This window comes from Microtus pennsylvanicus, chromosome 5, assembly GCF_037038515.1.
Source record: "Microtus pennsylvanicus isolate mMicPen1 chromosome 5, mMicPen1.hap1, whole genome shotgun sequence".
Taxonomy (NCBI): Eukaryota; Metazoa; Chordata; class Mammalia; order Rodentia; family Cricetidae; genus Microtus; species Microtus pennsylvanicus.
The window spans coordinates 32,106,392-32,125,544 of record NC_134583.1 but is presented as its reverse complement, the minus strand read 5'-3'; the positions used below and the strand labels follow the sequence as shown (position 1 = coordinate 32,125,544).

Genomic DNA, 19,153 nt, shown 5'->3' with positions numbered 1-19,153 from the left:
GCCCTCTCCGTTGCCCTCTTTTTTAATTTCACCTTTATCTTTCTCATAAAAATCAAGTGAAACCAGGCAGGATAACATACAGCTGTCATCTTAGCTGAGACAGAAATGCTGTTGGGGCCAACCATGGCTACACAGGAAAAAAACAGCTTCCAAAGGACACAAAAATTAAGTGAACCACAGTAGGCTACCTGAGAAGGGCAACATGAACATCTTCCTACACTACCAAGTCAACCACCCGCTCTTCAAAGAGAATCTAATCTTTTGAACAACACTGTCCAACAGAAAAATAATGGGAACTATATTATGTAATTTAAAAAATTTGGAACACTTTCAATATAATGATCAATACCTAAAATTGATGAGCTTTTCGTATCCCTTTTTGATATGTCTTAGAATCATGCCCTTACAGAGCGGTCTGTATTTTAAACTAGTCACAAGAAGCTAGTGGCCACCATGCGGTTGATAGGCTACATCTCAAGATACTTTCCTCCTGTCCTTACCTAAACTCCAAATCCTACCAACCTGTAGCTACTGCTGTGTCATCTACATTGTTGGGTCACTTGGTAGAATAAAAGGAGTTTGTTTCAAGTGGGCCTTCTCTCTTCCCCAGCCTCTATTGCTCCCAAGAGCTCCTTAATGAACAGAAGTTATGCCAGGTGTTAAGTGACAGCAATCTGTCTTTATAAATAAGCCAATACTGTACGGAGTGAAGGGTACCAGAGTTCCTTATTCCTTTCTCCTATACTTAGTCCATATTTCACAGTTTGAATAAGAACTCTCTGTTGCACAGAGCAATTACAGAAATAAAATACATGGAGGAAGAATCGTATTCTTGTACCACTACCCCCACCAGCCTAAGTGCAGCTGGTGTAGGGTGGGTGCGGGGTTGCAAGCATTGAAAGGACCATGAGGGTTCCTCTGAGTAGGGCTCTCTACTTGACTTCCTAAGACTTCCAACCAAGCCACCGGTCAAGGTCATTCCTGCTCCTTGTCGCTGGGGTTGCACCCCACACGGCGAACGGCTAGCAACCCCTGCTCAGAGGAGCTACCTGATGGGGGGGACCCAGGGCACGGCCTCACGACACCCACCAGGAGGAGAGGGCGTCCTCCTCACAAGGTCGTCCCTCTGCTCTCCCGCGCGCAGGCGCCCCACCACCACCCGGCGGCGCTGGTCCGGCGGCCCTGAGCCCGCCCGCAGAGCAGAGGCGTCCCGCCGGGCCTCGACACGGAAGCCTCTTCACGCCGGGCCGCGACCCCGGGCTGACCGCTTCGTGACTCTTCTGCCAAGCAGACGCAGTTTAGCCGACCAATCCCAGAGCGAGGACCTTCCTCTTCGGCTACTCGGCCGTTCGGCCCTTCGGCTTCTCGGCTCTTCGGCATTTTCCGTGGCCGGGCCCTCGCCGGCTCGCCGCAGACCGGGGAAGCCGTTTTCTGCTCGGTGTCTCTTCTTCAGCTACTTCCGGGTCTTCCGTCGTTCCGGAAGCCCGCGAATCCCGGAAGCGGGGCTGCCGCAGCTTCGGCTGGGGAAAGCTCAGCTTGCCCGAGAATGTTTGAGGAAAGGTTCCGCAGACGCCGCAGGTCAGTGTCCGTCCGGAGCGCAGCCGGCAGTCTCGGAGGACCGCCATGCGACGCTCGCCTGCCTGGGCTGCAGGCCGCTCTGCCTCCTGTCTCTCTGGAAGGAGCCAGTTTGTCTCTTGGTTTCCGGAAAGGCAATAAAACAAATGCAGACTCCTAGTCGTGTCCCCCCCCCCCCCCCCCCCCCGGTGTAGCGCTGTCACAGAAACAGAGCGACAATGCTAGGAGCGAGCGAGCTACTGCTTTCCCTGATGTGACTTTTCAGACAACCCCGAAATCACCTCCATGCCCTAGTACCTAGGCTTCTTAAACTCAGATTTAAAAATCTCTCGGGGTTCATAATCAGAATGTACATGAAAAAAGATTTTGTATTTCAGTGTGTTGGAGTTTCGACCTTTTTGAGAGACCATTCACTTAAACTCATTTTTGGTATCTGTGCGCAGATGTATGAAAGGTTTTCTTACGAAATAGCTTGTAGAATGTATTGAAATTCATTGGTTTGATAAAAGGAATGTGATAATCATTTCTGTTTTTCTTTTGGGATCCTTAAAAGTCGTTGGTTCACTAATTTATTTACGTGTCATTTTCCACACACCAGATACATAGCAAAAAGACTTTTCACGGACTGAAAAATTTCCAGTCTATCACGTTCAGATTTTTTATGGCACCCTTTGCCAGCTTTTCATGTTGACAAGTTTTTGTAATTATGGGATGACTTAAGAGCCCCAACTCCAACCCCCCTTACCAGTTTGTAGTCAAAACATCTTCCAGGAATGTGTGGCCTTTAGATAAACCTGAGCAGAATGAATTTGAAGTGGCTGACTTTTCTTTTTTCTTTCTTTTTACTGACTTGATCTCTTTTGTATTACCAATTACTTGTATCCAGAACGATTACAGTTGAAAGACCATGAGCCAGGGGATTTGAAAAAGGAGTCAGCAGAATTACTTAGAAAAAAGAACCTCATTTTTTTTCTTTAAAAAGTAAAATAACAGAACATAATAGACCACTAAAATGAAAAGAATTAGGTTCTAGTCCTGATTATAGTTTGCCCCTGCCCAATTTTACCTTTTGGCCTAATTCTCCTCTTTAGTAATTAGAGGTAGCACTCAATCTGTGGTTTGAAAATTGTTCCATAAAAGAACTTTTGTAGAAATTTCCTGGAGCCATGCAGAGGAGAGACAAAGCAAGCCGACTGTCAGCTGTAGTTTAACAAGCACAGCTATTTATGTCTTCTTTTATAACAGTGTCCCTGTTAAAGTTTAATTTATATCTTGGACCAGATGATCTGCCTTTCCTTTGCGCGTAAAAATTCTCTTTCTTAGGACAATTGAACGCTTGTATTCAGTATGCATTCACTTGGTCATTCTGGCTTTCTAAAATTAAATATTCCTAGTTTCTAAAAGCTGCAGACATGGTAATGCTGCTTCGTGTTTATGAAATATTTGTTTCAAGTTTAGTTTTGTCTTTACGATGGGTCATCATTCCTAGTTCCTCTTCCTCTCAGATAGTCTTGTTTTTTAACTGTAATTCATGCGTTGCTTAATCGATTGGTCATAAAGTCCTTGCCATAATTTTGTTTGACTAATTCAGTTGCTGAATTAGCCTTAAAGTTACGTGCAGTCTTGCTGGTCATCACTTCTCTAGTAAGACTAGGAATCTAGCACCATTTGTTCCTCAGGGCAATAAAGTAATTTTCGAACTGTGAGCCATGTCAGATTTTATGTCTGAAGCAAAATTCACTTAAGATTGCGTTCCCCACCCCAGTTGTGCAACCAGAATATAGGTTACATGTTCCTCTCTCTTTTCTGTGAAGGAGGCTGTCCAGCTTTTATTTCTTCAGAATGTGAGAGAAACCTTGGAAGAGAAGCCTCTACTGTTCCATTTCCCCTTGACTGTGAGCCTGTCACTGTCCCTTTCAACGCAATACTGTGGTTTTTATACATGGTAGTAGAGATATCCTTTGGCCTTGCTAGTGTGGCTTTTTTGTCTTTCCAGCCTATTTCCTTCCATACAGTCAGAAAGTCCCTTTCTACATTATTTTTTTTAATTCTGTTTAATATGTATTCCTTTTATCAGAGCTCAGATTTCTTTCCTGAGTGAGCAAAGTAAGATAAAATACCATCCAAGTTGTCTTTTCTTTCTTATTAAAACACAAAAGCCAGGAGCTGAAAAGTAATTCTGTCTCTATCACGTGCAACCCCTGTGTTCACTGGATGAGCTGGCATGACATCTACCATACACATAAATCTGTATTCATAATAAATGATCATGCCACATTTTTCACCCATATAAGTCTCTTTGTTTAGGTTTGACATTCAATCCCTTTGGCTGATTCTCTGACCGCATGTATAGGGGGAGGGAATGTGGATGAGAGCATGGGGTGATTTACCACATTCCTTTAATTTTTTTCTCCATCTGTACTTCTGAAAGCTTGGTTATGAATTTGGTATTTTGAATCATTCCTAGGAGCAAAAATTCGCTTTTCATTTTGTGGAATTACATTTGCTTCAAGCTCAGCAACTACCCACCCATTCTAAGTTTGTGTGTATTGCAATTTTGTAGTGATTACTAGTAATTTACTGTTACCTTCATCTTAATTTTTTTTTTTGATTTAGAGTAGAGATTATAACAGCTACTGTATTATAATGGTTTCAGGACACAATATAAAGGAAATATATGGTACAATTATGTATCATATCGTAATTTGTTCTGTTCTATGATCGATACCTCTTTGAGGATATTTTCCCATTCTTTTTTGCTATAAAAATTGCAATTAAATTTTTGTTATAATAATTTTCAAGTGGTCTGGAATTCTCTTAAGCAGTTTGATTTTAAAAAAATATAGACTGTTTTGAAGCCATTTCTTCAGGTATTTTATCTGGATGTTTCTGCACACTTGGATTGTAGGTTTTCCTGTAGTTGGAATCCCTGCACTTAATACTTAGCCTTTGAAAATAATTCCTTCTGTGTCCTCTGGTGCCACCTGAAAGTATTTATACTTCCAGGCCATTGTCACCTTGTCCGTAGAGGGCACAAGTACAGAACAAGGCTCTGCCACTTCTAGCCCTGTGACTCAACTGTAGTTACTAATCTTTGCGTCCCATTTGTTATTTTTCCCTTGCTCTCTCTTTATCCTGTATTCTGCTCCTTTTTCAGCATTCTCCAGCATCAGTGCTCACTCTTACCATGTCTTCAATTGGAAGGGGTTGTTTTTTGTTTGTCCCAGTTTCCTCCCCCTTCCAAGCTTTGCTATAACACTTCCTGTAAATTACCAGTTTTGTCTACAGTTGTTTGTTTCTCCAGTAAATGAAGAATATTGTATAGTAAAATGAATTGTCTGTAGTCTCTTTGTTCCTCTTGTGTGCATTCAAACATCTCTTTAGTGTTGCTGCCTACTCTTTGTATGATGTAGAAAGAGCAGGTTTCTAAAAGAAAAGACTATGTAAACCTTGCTGACTTCTTTTTATTAAGTGGGTAATGCTAGGTTAAGGTGTTGGAAACTTTGTTTTAAGATTTAAAATAGCGTTTTGGTTAACTTTAGATACTGAAACAAGTAAACAGTAGCTAAAATAAGCAAGACCTTGGGGGTATGTTTGTTTGTTTTGGGTATGTGTGTGTAAAATCAATTCTAGTCTTGAAAAATTACCATTTTCTTTGGTTTCTTCCTCTTTCCAAATGGGAATAAAATACACCCCCCCCCTCTGGTACAAAGCTTGTCCCTGCTCTCCTTTTTGAGAACTCTGTACTGTTTTTATCATTGTACAATTTTAGAAAAGTTAATAAAATACTAGAATTTTTATAAGAGCTGTGTTCAAGCTAAAGAATTTGGAGACCTAATATCCACAGTTTGAAAACTTCATGTATCTATCTTGTTTGTATCCAAATGAGTATTATTGTGATTTATCACATTGTCTCTCTATGAAATATTGAAACTGAATCTTTGTTTGACAGAGAGAGTAACAACAGAATAAGAGCAGTTCATGTAGCAAGTTCAGCAGAAGTGGGATTTGAACTTACAAATTTTGGGGTTTTAGGCCTGTTCAGGGTGCTAGAGGTCAGGGTTTTATAATGTATCTCAGCATAGCTTTACCTATGTTTGAAGTGTTCTCTGGGAATCCAGTAAGTCCCTTTCTGATTCATGTCTCATTTGCTAGTGTTGATTTCAGTACAATGGACAGTAAATCTGACTACACAAAGAAGATAAAGTAGTAGAACATAGATTCAAAACTTAAGATATACGATTAGAGATTATTCATATAACCTCCAGGTATGAAGTTTTAATCTAAAACTTTTAGAAACGTAGAAAGAAATAAAATGGAGTTACAGTTCCATCCATTTTGATCAGTAGAATTCCTAGGATGGTATAGCAGTGACTTTGTCCTATGAATGGTGTGTTCCCTCTTTCTAAGATGCAAAAGAACCTGGCAGGGGAAGTGGGCGTGTCTGGTAACTTAGAGATTAATCGGAATTCAGAGGTTTCTGCTGACAAAGTTTACAGGCCTGTAAATTTAAATGTAGAATTTCTGTAGGCAGTATGCATTGACAAACATGTTTAATGGTAATACATCTAGTACTGAGAGTCCCAGAACAGGTCAATAATAATGTGTATATTGATAGCAGTATTGGAGGAGATGTTACTTGGTATTATAGCTAAAATCCATGTTATCCTCTTAATCATAATTACATTAATATTGACAGGCCCTTGACAATACCCACATTATTATTGATAGATTTCTGTCAATAACGTGTTTTTAAATAAAATATATTCATTCAAAATTTGCACCACACTCAATAAAAGCTTTAAAGTACACCCCGAATATTTCCTTCTTCCTCAATGAGATAAAATCATTTGTTATGTTTTTTTAATGTGATGTTGATGATAAAGGTTTTATTTTTGGCAGTGAAAATAAAAAAGAAAACAGGAGTCATTTAAGGCATGAGTTATATGTTGCTGCTCTTCCAAAACCTATTTCCAGGATTTTTTTTTTTTTAATATGAAAGGAAAGCAGTGTGGCATGTCCCCTGATAAAATTTCAGCAGGGGACCCTTTTAACAGTTCTTAGTGCTGGGTCATTTAGTCTTAAACATATTTACTTGACAACTTAGTTTTAATTCCCTTAATACTATTAGGTATTAGACTTTTTATTTGCTCCTAACTTTGCCTTTAGCATCTTTCCCATGTATTCTTAAAGTACTAGAATCTGTCTCTAATGTTAAAATGTATATCACAGATTATAATTTTAATCACTTTAATGTGACTATTTGCTTGGATAATAAATATTTTTTTAAGTTTATCATGATTTAGAAAGTGAGGGAGAAAAGTATCAGGTTGGGCATTAAAAGGTGGAATAGGATGAAACTTGCCTGGGCATTTTGAAAAATATCAATCTATTATTACTTTAATTCAGAATAATTTTTGTTTTCAGGAGCAAAAAGGTTGACAGATTGACTTTTATTTTTTGAACCTTCCAACTTTGAGCCAACCTTTATAAAACTTAGTAGCAGTTTAAAAGAACCCCCAAACATTGAAGTATAAAGCTTACCTAACCTGAAAGTAAAGAACCTATGGACTCACCGGTGGTTGAGCCTTGGTATTGGTAGTCACTGTAAAAGGATCCTAGAAACTACTGGCTTACCGAAAGTAGTAGAAATTTATTTATCCAAAAATGTAATTAATATCTTCTTTGTATTTGCAAAGTTTTAATTGAAAATAAATTATGTTTTCCAAAATTTGGAAGAAGTCCTGGAAGTGTTCTCTTGAGCATCAGTTTTCCTCTAGCTCAGGGAATTCTGTTATCAGGCTGACCTTCTGAAATGTACACCCTGTTTGTCACTTCTGGGTGATCATCATGCCTACAGCATCTGTGCAGCATCCCTAACAGCCTAGGTGCTTTGTCCAGTGTAGTCTTTGGTCCATCTCTTGTGAAAGGCCTCTCTGCCTCCATCATAGCAGATGACTTACCTCTTTGCAGCCAGGTGACATATGAAAACACACTGATTAACTAACCAAGGCTACATTCCAGCAGCTCCTGCTGAAATCGATCTCCAGGAGTCCCAGCGAGACCATAGCCAGTTCACATCTCAAGCTTTTTGCACACCCTGTTCCTTTGTCCTAAGTAAGAAAGATACTTATCTTTTCCTCTGAGGAGTTTTGTGTCCCTGTTCAGTATTTTCCCATTTTGAGATCCTTTCATTGATTCAGGGATCCATGCCAGTTCTGATTTACTAAAACTCTGTTGTATTAAACAAGTATGGGGAAAAGGAGAGGGGAAGTCCACTGATAATAAATATTTAGATCAAATCCCTGCTACCTAGGAGATTGCCTGGCATTTATATGCCCAATGAATATTAGTTAAATTGAATAAGTATTTGTCAGAGAATTAGAAGTCACTAAAACACAGACTACTTCCATTATGTTGAGAATGATTTTATGTGATTTAAAGGCATTTATGGCATTTTTCTGTACTTCACGCCTATTACGGGACAAATCTTATTATGCTGCAGTGGAAGGAAGAGGATTCTATAATCAGATTAATTGAACTTCCAATTATATTTATTTCATCAGTTTCCTCTCCTGGGCACTGCTCATGTCTAAAGCTAGTATTCTGAAAGATCTGTGCCTGCCAGAATAGGGACTGGGTGGACGTTGGGCAAGAGGAAGAACTGAATATACTATTTTGTTGATAAACCAAGGATTAAGTACTTGAACTGTCTGTGCCCTGCCCTATGGGACAAAGTACACCCAAAGCAGTTAGTACCATGTGTTCCTGAGGTTTCTTCATTTCCTAGTCACAGTCCCAACGGCGTTGATGGGGTTAAATTGATGAGTGTGTTAGTAATGATGGAATCCAACCCGATTCTCTAGCAGTCCTCTTATGTGATCTTCCAGACGAGAGGCAAACTGTATGTGAATAAGCCTTATGTCGGCCTTCTTGCCTGCCTCTCACAGAAGCACAGGTAATGGTGATATTATGTTTACAGTTTCTCTGCCACGATTACATGTTAATGATGTAGTCAGTATTTCCTGTAAACAAATTCTTTTGACACAGGTTAAGGCATTATTGTGAGTAATAATGAAGATTGCAGTCTTTTCAAACGAGATTGGCCAAAATCAACTTGTAGTCTTTTTCTTTTATGCCCATCCTTAGCCAAGGTAATAACGATGCGGTAATAAGACTTCTTTATAGTTTCAAGCCACTTTCCTAGCATTATCTAGGTTAATCTCAACAACCCATTGGAGTTGCTGTTATTTCTTTTCAGAAGAGTCTGAGGCTAATGAATTTTTTGATCACATAGCAAAAAGGAGACAGAGCTAGAACTTGTGCCCAGGAAAGTTTGACTCTGCTTTCCTCAGTGCGCCACAGTTGTCTGAGAGGGGGTGTAGAATATAGGTGTAGAATATAGGTGGGACACTCCATCCTGACAAACTGTGGAGTGTAATGGACAGTGTTTGTTCCTAGGTTTACGACTAAAACAAGGCACAAAACTATTAAAATCTTGGAAATAAACTCTAAAACAAAACTCAGAGAAACAAATTATTCATCTGGGGAAGCAAAGGCTGAGGAGCGGTTTAATAATAAGTCTTTTGGTCTCCTAAGAGCCTTACCGAGGGAGGAGAGTGAGCCCAGCTGTTCCTAATCTACACTGGGGCCAGGCCTAGGGAGGAAAAAAAGCAAAGAAAAAATGTTAAACTATAACAGAAGGAATAAGAAAGAATTTTTTATAGTATTGTTAAATATTGGATCTGTTAGACTGTGTTAAGTCTTAAGTCTCCTTTCCTGGCAGTCATTAAAAATTCCTCTTTACTACATGGTCTCAAGTATGATTTCTCTAGAAAGAAGGATTTTGAAAAAGATTATGTGTCTGAGAAACTATTCCCTGACAACTCACTAAGTATCAGTGAAGCACTGGAGGCTGACATATCTTCCTGACTGTCCAGCTTTTCACCTAGTGCTTTGACTGGCTACCTCTCTCCGCCATCTCATACAGCTTCACAGTTGTTGATTCATGAGCAGCTCCTGTAAGCAGCCAGTCTTCATGGTGAATTCTAGAGTGGCGAGATGAAGATACTTATGTCCTCTCATCTGGAACTCCAACAACCCTAGTCTTTAGAGATGTGTAAATTAGCACACTGACCATGTAAAGCAGGCGTCACATCTCATCTGCCCCTTGGCTAGGAATGCTGCCTCTCCAGCTCAGCACCGGGGAGCAGGTATGTGACGGATGGGGCAAGCAACCATGTAGCTTTGTGTTAGCTGATCAAATAGTGCTAGTTTGTTTTTCCTGTTAGTACATAATGTTAGTACGTTAGGGAAAATAGCACCTAGTTCTGTTTACTTGATTGCTTCTCTTTTTAGGACTTGTATGATACCCTTATGTGAGAGCCAGGAAATGTCTTTTTCTCTGAATTCCAAGATCCAATAATGATCAGGATTTTTGTGGAATCAACAATGGCTTTGGATTTCACAAGGACTACTTAATAGAAAAAGACGTGCTGAGTCAGTGAGGTTTATACCAGCTTTTATAGATGAAGTGATGAAAACCAGCTAGAAATGAATGACAGGAAGAACATGCAGTATTGAGGCATACAGATGATAGGAAGGAAAAAAAAAGATGAATTTATCTTTGAAATTGACTCACCCAGAAGTTCTCAAAATTTCTAGAGCACTTATGAGAAACGTGAACTGTGGAGGTCCCATTACATATCTAGTAAATCAGAATTCTTAAGAGTGGAACTCAGCATCTAAAAGATCCTGTGAGTGGTTCTGATAAGCTCTCAAATTTGAAAACCACTATAATAGAGGGACATGGAAGGAATAGAGTATGTAGAATACACAAAGAGATATGTATCTTTCTTATACATTTTTATATCTCTTTTATCAGTTGAAAAGTATGAAAATCAGATTCTTGTTATAGAGAAAGCTGAATTCACTGTGAGGAGATATGGACCACCAGAAGTTTGTATCACTGCCTTCCTCATTTAGTGTTTAACTAGGTAAATTTTATTAGAAATGCCTGGGCTTATTAAAATCTGCACCCAAACTCTCGGTCCCATGTTAACAGGATAGCCACCAAGGCATCTCATAGAAACCTTTGACTTTGAAAACTGGTTGCATATATTCATGTATTTCCCATGTTAGAGCACTGAGCCCCCATCCAGTCATTTTCTACTCTGCTCAATTATTTTTATTTAATTCTTGTCAAATGGTGTCAGGTCTCCCACCCCACTTTAGACTTCGACATTCCTTTTCTTTGTCCCCATTGATAGCTTTATAACTTACACCACCATTAGCTTCTCACTAGATCAACCTAACAGCCTGTTAAATGGTCAGTGTGCTTCCAGGCCTCCTCAGAGCCAGCAGAAATCTATTCTGTGAGTGGCCAGAGCAAGTGTCTGCAGAGCAAACCTGATTAGCTTTTCACTTGGGAGTGTTGTCTGAATCCTGTTACCTTCCTGGAGCTTCTATCCTAGAGACTTTAGGATCCATTTCTTGCTTTCCTTTGCAGCTTTCTGCTTGTTCTTGTGCTTCTGGCTTTCGTAACACCTCTCCCTAATTGTTTTTAGTTTCATAACCGTATTGACCCCGCTGCTTCTTCTCTGGGCCTTCTTAGATGGCTCTTTGCCAGGAACCTGTCTCCAGAAATGAGGATGGAGGCACAGTGTCCTAAATTTCCCCTAGAAAATCAGTTACCCCATCTGTTTGCCTGTTTCTATAGCATGCCCTTACAGTCCCCCTCTTTTAACCTAGGTCACAACTGCCTCTCATTCTACTACATATCAGAGTCTCCAACACAGCTGATAAGTAGCAGATGGACCACAAACATGGTTGAGTAAATAAGAATCTGTTTTTTATAGTAATTGGAGATCATTTTAAAAGTTAGCAGATAGAATTTGTGTGTGCTATCCTAAGCTTTCATTCTGCTCATTTATCCATTTATCAAGCAATTCTAAAATGTCTTTATGTACCAGGAACTAGGTGCCCTGATTCTACTCTGATAATACCCAAATATTCTTAGCATCATTGCTTACCATGTAGTAGAGGAAATAGACAATTAGAAAGTACATTGTGTCCAAAGTATAGAGGCCAAAAAAGGAAAGTGGGATGCTAAGGGAACCCCAGAAGGGCATCCAAGCAAAATTAGAGCCAGGAGGAAATGGTACTTGAGCCAGTACTTAGGTTTTTCAGCTGAAGAATGGGAACACATGCTCCAAGCAAAAGGAGAAGACAAAATACATGTTATGAAGTGGCAGGGGGTGCTTTAAAAAGGAACTGGAGCACCTGTTCAGAAAGACTTGTGTTCCAGAATGACTCCAGGGTGGACAGTGTCTGATGGGTCAGAAAGGAGATAAAGCAACGAGAACTAATCCCAGTGGAGGGGAAAGCGGCCAGACTTCTTTAGGAAATGGGTTCTAGCAGTTAGAGAGTGATGACTGTGTGAGAAAAAAATATTTTGAACAAAGAGCTGACACTCATTGGCAATAGATTAGATTAGATTATTTTAGTGAGTGAGGAAAGGCCTCTCTTCTGTCTCTTTTTAATCCCCCTTTCTTTACTGTAGCTCCCGGCAAGTATGAGGCGAGGATCTCTTGAAGCAAACGTGCAGGAGAGCTCTCCACTGCCTTGTGGGTAGGCTGCTGAGTCCAGAAGGGACCACAGGAACAGGGGGAAAGGTGAGTGCTCCCTCAGAAGGAGATTGCCCTTTTTATAGGAAAGTCATTGCTCATGTCTGGTGTAGTGCAGGTCGTCACCAAGCAACCTGTATTATTCAAGGCTCATTTTGCTTCCTGTGTTTGAACTTGTTAAGCATAAGGTCTCTGCCACTAATTCAATCTAGGACACATGAGCAGCATTAAAATTCACTTCTTGAAAATGTCTTGTGTTGTCAGAGATAGTTCTCATTTCAAGAAGTACAAATTTGTTTTAGGATGTTTTCAGTTGTTTTACTATCTAATAGATAACATTTAATGTCTACCTTTAAATAAAGTTCATAAGATAATAACATTTGAAGGGAATTGGAGGGTCATTTTTGTCTCTCGCCTATGTTTTGCATGGTGAAATAACCAAGGTGGAGGGAGGATCAGGTAAAAAACCCTGGTTTCAGATCCCATGACCCACTGGCAGCAGCTGATGTACACAAGATCCATGCCTTAGTGTGAGCCTGGCTTCTGGATTTTACTGTTATGGGCTTGAGATCATGTTTAAGTTTGGTGTGCTGAAAATTCACTTTACTGTGTTTATTTTTCCCTTAGCTTTATTATCATGCAATTGAAAAGGATTAGATATATGAAGTAAATAACATGATGACCTCATATATGTATACATTGTGAGATAAGTACCGCTATTAAACAAACATCCACTACAGCTCATCGTGTATGTGTGTGTGATTGTGAAGACACAATCATAGCCATCTTTAAAGATGCATGCTGTCTTAGTAACTGTAGTAGCCATGCTGTACAGAAAGTTTGCAGAACTATTCATCTTCTAACTTAGAATGTGCATTTGCTGAGAAAGTCTCCCCGTTTTTGCTATTACATGGCAATCACAAGTTTACCCTCAGCTTCCTAGAGTTCCACATGTTTAGATTATGTAGGACAGTAGGTGAAGCAAAGGACCCACTTAGACACTAAAGCAAATTTGGGTTTTGGCTCGAGTTTGATGGTTCATTCATAGGATGTAAGAGATCTCCACTGATCTGTGTACCAACTGCTGCAGTGATAGGCTTTTCTTTGCCGCGTTAGAAATCGTAAATTACTTCTAAGGCATACCTACTGAACTACTGAACTAACATTAATTAACTTTTTAGAATTCACTTATTATTTTGATTCTTCTTTAGCATCTCTTTCTTTACTTGTGCATCTATGAAATCATTATAGTATGTATCTTTCCAGATGCTTTTTATTAAGTACTTTACAGTGTATGTATCCAAAACACACCCTAGTATTTCATTAGTGAAATGTAAATATATTTGAGAAAGATTAAGTGACTACTTGAAAAACACATCCTTGAATCCCCTAAAAGCACTGAAAATCACAGTGAGGTCTTGATTTAACCATCTATTGCAGTGTTCTATGTAAATTATCCTTCTCCATTTGATGTGTTACTCTGCCTCATTGTTAGTTTCAGGATTTTAATCTGTCTGACAGAATATCCAACCAAGGGGTATTATGTAGAGGTATATTCCTGCAATCAGTAAATAGCTGTCCTTCCTCATCTCGTTCCTCTCTCTCACCTGCTACCCATGAGTCCCTTGCTGAGAAAGGGTAAAAGGTGGGGCATGAAGCAAGACAAAGAAAGGAAGAAGAAAAGAGAGGTTCTGATTAAGAAGAGATTGTTTGTTGTTTTCCCACTGTAAACAGCCCATCTCTGTGAACCCCAGCCGCTGAGGCAGTAATAGAAGATTGCTGTTGCTTGATGCTCCCTAATTGTCTTTTTCCTAGACAGTTCCAGAGAAGACATGGCTGGCAGAGAGGAGAAGACGAAGAGTGCGAACAGAGTGCTGAGGATCAGTCAGCTGGATGCCCTTGAACTGAACAAGGCTCTGGAGCAGCTCGTGTGGTCCCAGTTTACTCAGTGCTTTCATGGATTTAAGCCAGGGCTCTTAGCTCGCTTTGAACCAGAAGTGAAAGCATGTCTGTGGCTTTTCCTATGGAGGTTCACCGTCTACTCCAGAAATGCCACTGTGGGGCAGTCAGTTCTGAATATTCAGTACAAAAATGATTTCTCTTCCAGCCCAAGGTACCAGCCACCAAGTAAAAATCAGAAACTGTGGTACGCCGTGTGCACCATTGGGGGTCGATGGTTAGAAGAACGATGTTATGATTTGTTTCGAAACCGTCATTTAGCATCTTTCGGGAAAGTCAAACAGTGCATGAATTTTGTGGTTGGACTCATAAAATTAGGTGAGTTGATAAACTTCTTGATTTTCTTGCAGAAGGGAAAGTTTGCAACTTTGACAGAACGCCTCCTTGGCATTCATTCTGTATTTTGCAAGCCCCAGAACATGCGTGAAGTTGGCTTTGATTACATGAATAGGGAACTTCTCTGGCACGGTTTTGCTGAGTTTCTGATTTTCCTGTTACCACTCATCAATATCCAGAAGTTGAAAGCCAAATTGTCTTCCTGGTGCATACCCCTTACCGGCACTGTTAGTGCCAGTGAGCTCGCCAGCAGTGGCAAAGAATGTGCCCTGTGTGGAGAGTGGCCCACAATGCCTCACACCATTGGATGTGACCACGTGTTCTGTTATTACTGCGTTAAAAGTAGCTTCCTATTTGACATGTACTTTACCTGTCCTAAGTGTGGCATAGAAGTGCACAGTGTGCAGCCACTGAAATCAGGAATTGAAATGTCAGAAGTAAACGCTCTTTAGAAACCAAATTGTTTCCTCTGAGGGAAGATGTATTGTGTGTCCTTGGTATTAGTCATTGTCAATGTCATATGTAGGTGTCCTGCTCAGCCACTGTCCTCTTCTTTTCTAAGCCACCAAATTCTAATCACTGGAAACTAAATGATGTGAAAGCATCTTATAAATGTTCAGGTTATTTTTTAAATCATCTATTAAATTTTTTAATGTCAAGAATAATGGGGAATTTTTGCCAGATGAATACTGAGAATGACTAAGAATGCTTCTTCATAGAAAAGGTTGAACTCTAAAAATAAATGATTTTTGAGACTCTGAGATGAGTATGCATTTATTTTCAGAAATGACAGAACGTCGTAAGCCAACATCATAAGACCCTGTTATAATAAACTTCAGGTTCTAGAGTCTTGCTCCTACCTGAACTTTTTCCTGAAGCCAGTTTTCAAGAGGTTCAGCCCCTAGCTGCAGACCCCTTCGGAATATTCAGAAGGTTAAAAAGTGCTTAAGGCAGCCTAGAAGCGAGGTTTGGGGACCATGGGACAGCTAGTCTAAAGAACACTATTTCCTAAGTCCATATCTTTGGTCTCACCAAGTGTATTGGTAATTTTGTGACATACTGGAGGTCTTTTGGGTACTAGGGTAAACTAGCAATGCATATCAAGTAACTTCTTCTCTCTGAAGAATCACTAAATGAACCCTTTGTTAAATAATATGAGAATATTGGTGCTGTTTTTAATAACTTTGCCAAAATAATAGCACTTATCTTTAAAGAGTATCAATTTTGTCCCTTTACAATATGCTAGAATCTAATTAGTTCGCATATTAAATAGTATCAGTGTACTTTATATACTATAAAATATATATTATATATATATTTCTGGAAATTAACAAATTAGCTTGTGTTGATCAGTCTCAAGTCTTAATTAGAATATATTAAAAGATAGTTTTTAAGGGACACACCTAGAAACATCAATATATGATGTGGTAGACTACTGAGCATCTGTGTTCATATTTCACTCAACACTTAAGATATTGATGCAGCTGGAGATAAAGCAGTGAACAGGGAAAGTAGCATACTTGGGATGTCCATTCACCTAATGTTGAGTCAGTGCAGCATCAATTTAGTGTAAGCTAGGTGAGGTGCTTCACAGTTTGAGAAGAATGTATCTAAAATTTATCTTTTTTTCTCATATAAAACTTAGTTGTGAAAAACTGAAAATTCAGGATAATATACAATTTTCAAATATAGATGACAATATTCACATGTATTTCATTCCCTGTATTGAACATGCATTTCTTATTTCAACATTCCTTAGCCTTGTAAGGCAGCTCAGTGCTGTCTTCTTTCTCATAGAAAGAAATGACACAAATTGTTATTTAGAACTCTGAGTTCCCACTAGATAAAGCAACAGAGCTGGCCAAGATGACCCAGTGAGGAAAAGCACCTGCTGCTGATTCACACGCTCTGAATTTGATCCCCAGAATCTAGATGATAGAAGGAAAGAATGATGTCTCCTGACCACCAGGTATGCACTGTGGAGTGTGTGCATGCACATGTATGTGTGTGTGTGAGAGGGAGAGAGACAGACAGACAGACACACAGACAGACAGATGGAGGGAGTGAGAGAGAGAGAATGATCTCCAACTCAGATTGTTTGGGGTAAACTGATAATGATTTGCTGATATACCAAAGTGAAGAATTCAAGACAACTCCTTCCATCTGGGCGTAGATTTTCAGTATCTTTAAGAAGGCTGGCGAGATAGCTCGGGGGTTCTTTTTGCCTGCTCCAGAGCCTGAGGATCTGAATCCCATCTTGAGAATCCACATGCCTGAAGGGGAAAACAGACTCTCACAAGCTGTCATTTTACGTCCACGCATGCCACAGTAAATGTGTGTACACGCATGAAACTATAAATGTAAAAAAACTCTTTTTAACAGGCTCACTCCATGAATTCTCATGTTTCTGATCAGCAGTTTGTATGGGCTGAGGGACAAAGACATAAAGTTGGCTTCAAACCCTGCTTTTGCCATTTCTGTATATATCCAGTACAATATATACCAAACTCATTTACATTGGTATGTTATAAGTACATGTTTAGGACACCATTTAGTTAGATTTTTGTCACTGAAAAACATTCTCTAGAAAACAGAAGAGAAAGGACTTATCTTGGTGCATGGTTTCAGAGTTTTCAGCCCCATAATCAATTGGCTCCATTCCTTCTAGTTATAAGGGAAAGCAGAATACCATGGTGGAAGCCCACTGGGGAACAGATGGCTACCTCATGGCACACAGGCAGAGCAGATCAACTCTTCTCTGCTCACATCCAAGGACCAGCTTCCCCTAAGTAGGCCATACCCAGTTTCTTCCACCTGTCAATAATCACATCAAATTATTAAGTCCACTGATGGGTCAGAGGCATCATAGCCGAATTAAGTCAGCGGGCAGCCATACACACATAAGAAAACGGTTCAGGCCGGCCGGTGGTGGCACACGCCTTTAATCCCAGCACTTGGGGGGCAGAGGCAGGCGGATCTCTGTGAGTTCGAGACCAGCCTGGTTCCAGGACAGGCTCCAAAACCACAGAGAAGCCATGTCTTGAAAAACCAAAAACACAAAAACAAAAACAAAAAAAAAACAAGAAAACGGTTCAGATTTAAACCACAGCAGAAGCGAGAGTACGAATTCTTTCCATGACTGTTATCATTAATATTCCGAATTGACTTTATTCTCAGGGAAAATATTGACCACTTCAGAAGTTTGAGGTTTCTATTCTGCCATCTTTCTGATCCCACTAGATTGACACCCTCTTGCTAAGTAACACAGCAGAACTACAATACTCATTGTTATGCCCATCTTGGGATTACATGCGCATTCCTAAACACATGATAGACGAGGACAGATGCCCACTGACACGTCTCCATGTATACCCCTGAACTTACGTGCTTTGGGCAGACTGGCCACGCTAAGAAACTGAAATGCTCTCATTGGGGAGATGGACGTTGGGCAGGGAAAAACAACAACATCTCATCAGTTTTCTGGTATGCCAACATTGACAGTAACTGGATGTCTTAGAATACAACTATGAAAAGATAGAAGTTAGTATGAGATACACTTACCACCTTTTATATTGTTTTGATATACTAGGTATAAACTTAAAGAAGCAACTCTATTGTCATAATACAGCTGCCATAGACCATAATAGCACTTTATAAAATGCATTTTTTTTTTTTGGTTTTTTGAGACAGGGTTTCTCTGTAGCTTTGGAGCCTGTCCTAGAACTAGCTCTTGTAGACCAAGATGTCATTAACTCACAGAGATCCACCTGTCTCTTCCTCCCAACTGCTGGAGTTAAAGGTGTGTGCCGCCACTGCCAGAATGATAAAATGCTTAATTTTTTTTTTTTAACTGTGAGATTTGTTTTGTTGCCTGTTGCTCCTAGGCTCAATCAATCCAATAGTTCTGGCTGTTTTTCTTTCATGTGTGTCTGTTTGTCTGTATGTGCATGTGTGTATATATGTGTCTATGTGTATAATGTGTCTGTGTGTAAATATGCGTGTTTGTGTGTATATGTGTATGAGTGTCTGTTTGTTATGCGGATTTTGTTTGTTTTTAACATCTATCCCCTACTAGATAACAATTCCAGGGGTTAAAAAATCTGCATTTTGTTCTTTACCAGATAATCAAAGCCTTTTATTTCTACTCTATCTTCAAGGGGATGTTATTAGCTGCACACAGTGTCACAATACGATTGTTTAGCAGCAGATGTTAGAGGGGGATGAAATCTGAGAAATATATACAGTCATCTCTTGATATCCTAGAGAAGTTGGAGGCAGCCTCTCCATGGATATACGCCTTACAGAAGGTAGGCTAGTATTTACATGGAACCATGTGCATCCTGCTGTATATTAAATTGTCATGAATTCTTTATAATGCTAAGAACAATGGGAGTGCTGTGGAAATAATTGCTAGTCTATGTTGCTTTGTTAATAATGACAGGGACAATGCTGTACATGATCAGTACAGCTGTCACTTTTTAGAAGTCTGGTTTCTTGGATTTATGGATTCAGAGCCTGCAACAGCCACTGCAGGCTGCTGTGTATATTAGAGATCCACATTGTGAAAGGTATGGACAACAAAGCAGAAACAGACAGAAGTGGTAGATTTTGGAGTCGCCAACTCCAAGGGCAGCACTAGCACTTACTGAATGTGGGCT

General features: G+C 39.8%; 1 protein-coding gene across 1 annotated transcript; it reads left to right on the top strand.

Annotated features, from left to right (window-relative positions):
- Positions 1-1,459: 1,459 nt before the first annotated feature.
- Pex2 (peroxisomal biogenesis factor 2) lies at positions 1,460-15,256 on the top strand. Its single transcript, XM_075971458.1, has 3 exons — positions 1,460-1,578; positions 12,137-12,248; positions 14,016-15,256. The coding sequence occupies exon 3, from the start codon at positions 14,033-14,035 to the stop codon at positions 14,945-14,947; it is 915 nt and encodes a 304-aa protein (XP_075827573.1). The 5' UTR covers positions 1,460-1,578; positions 12,137-12,248; positions 14,016-14,032; the 3' UTR covers positions 14,948-15,256.
- Positions 15,257-19,153: the final 3,897 nt, after the last annotated feature.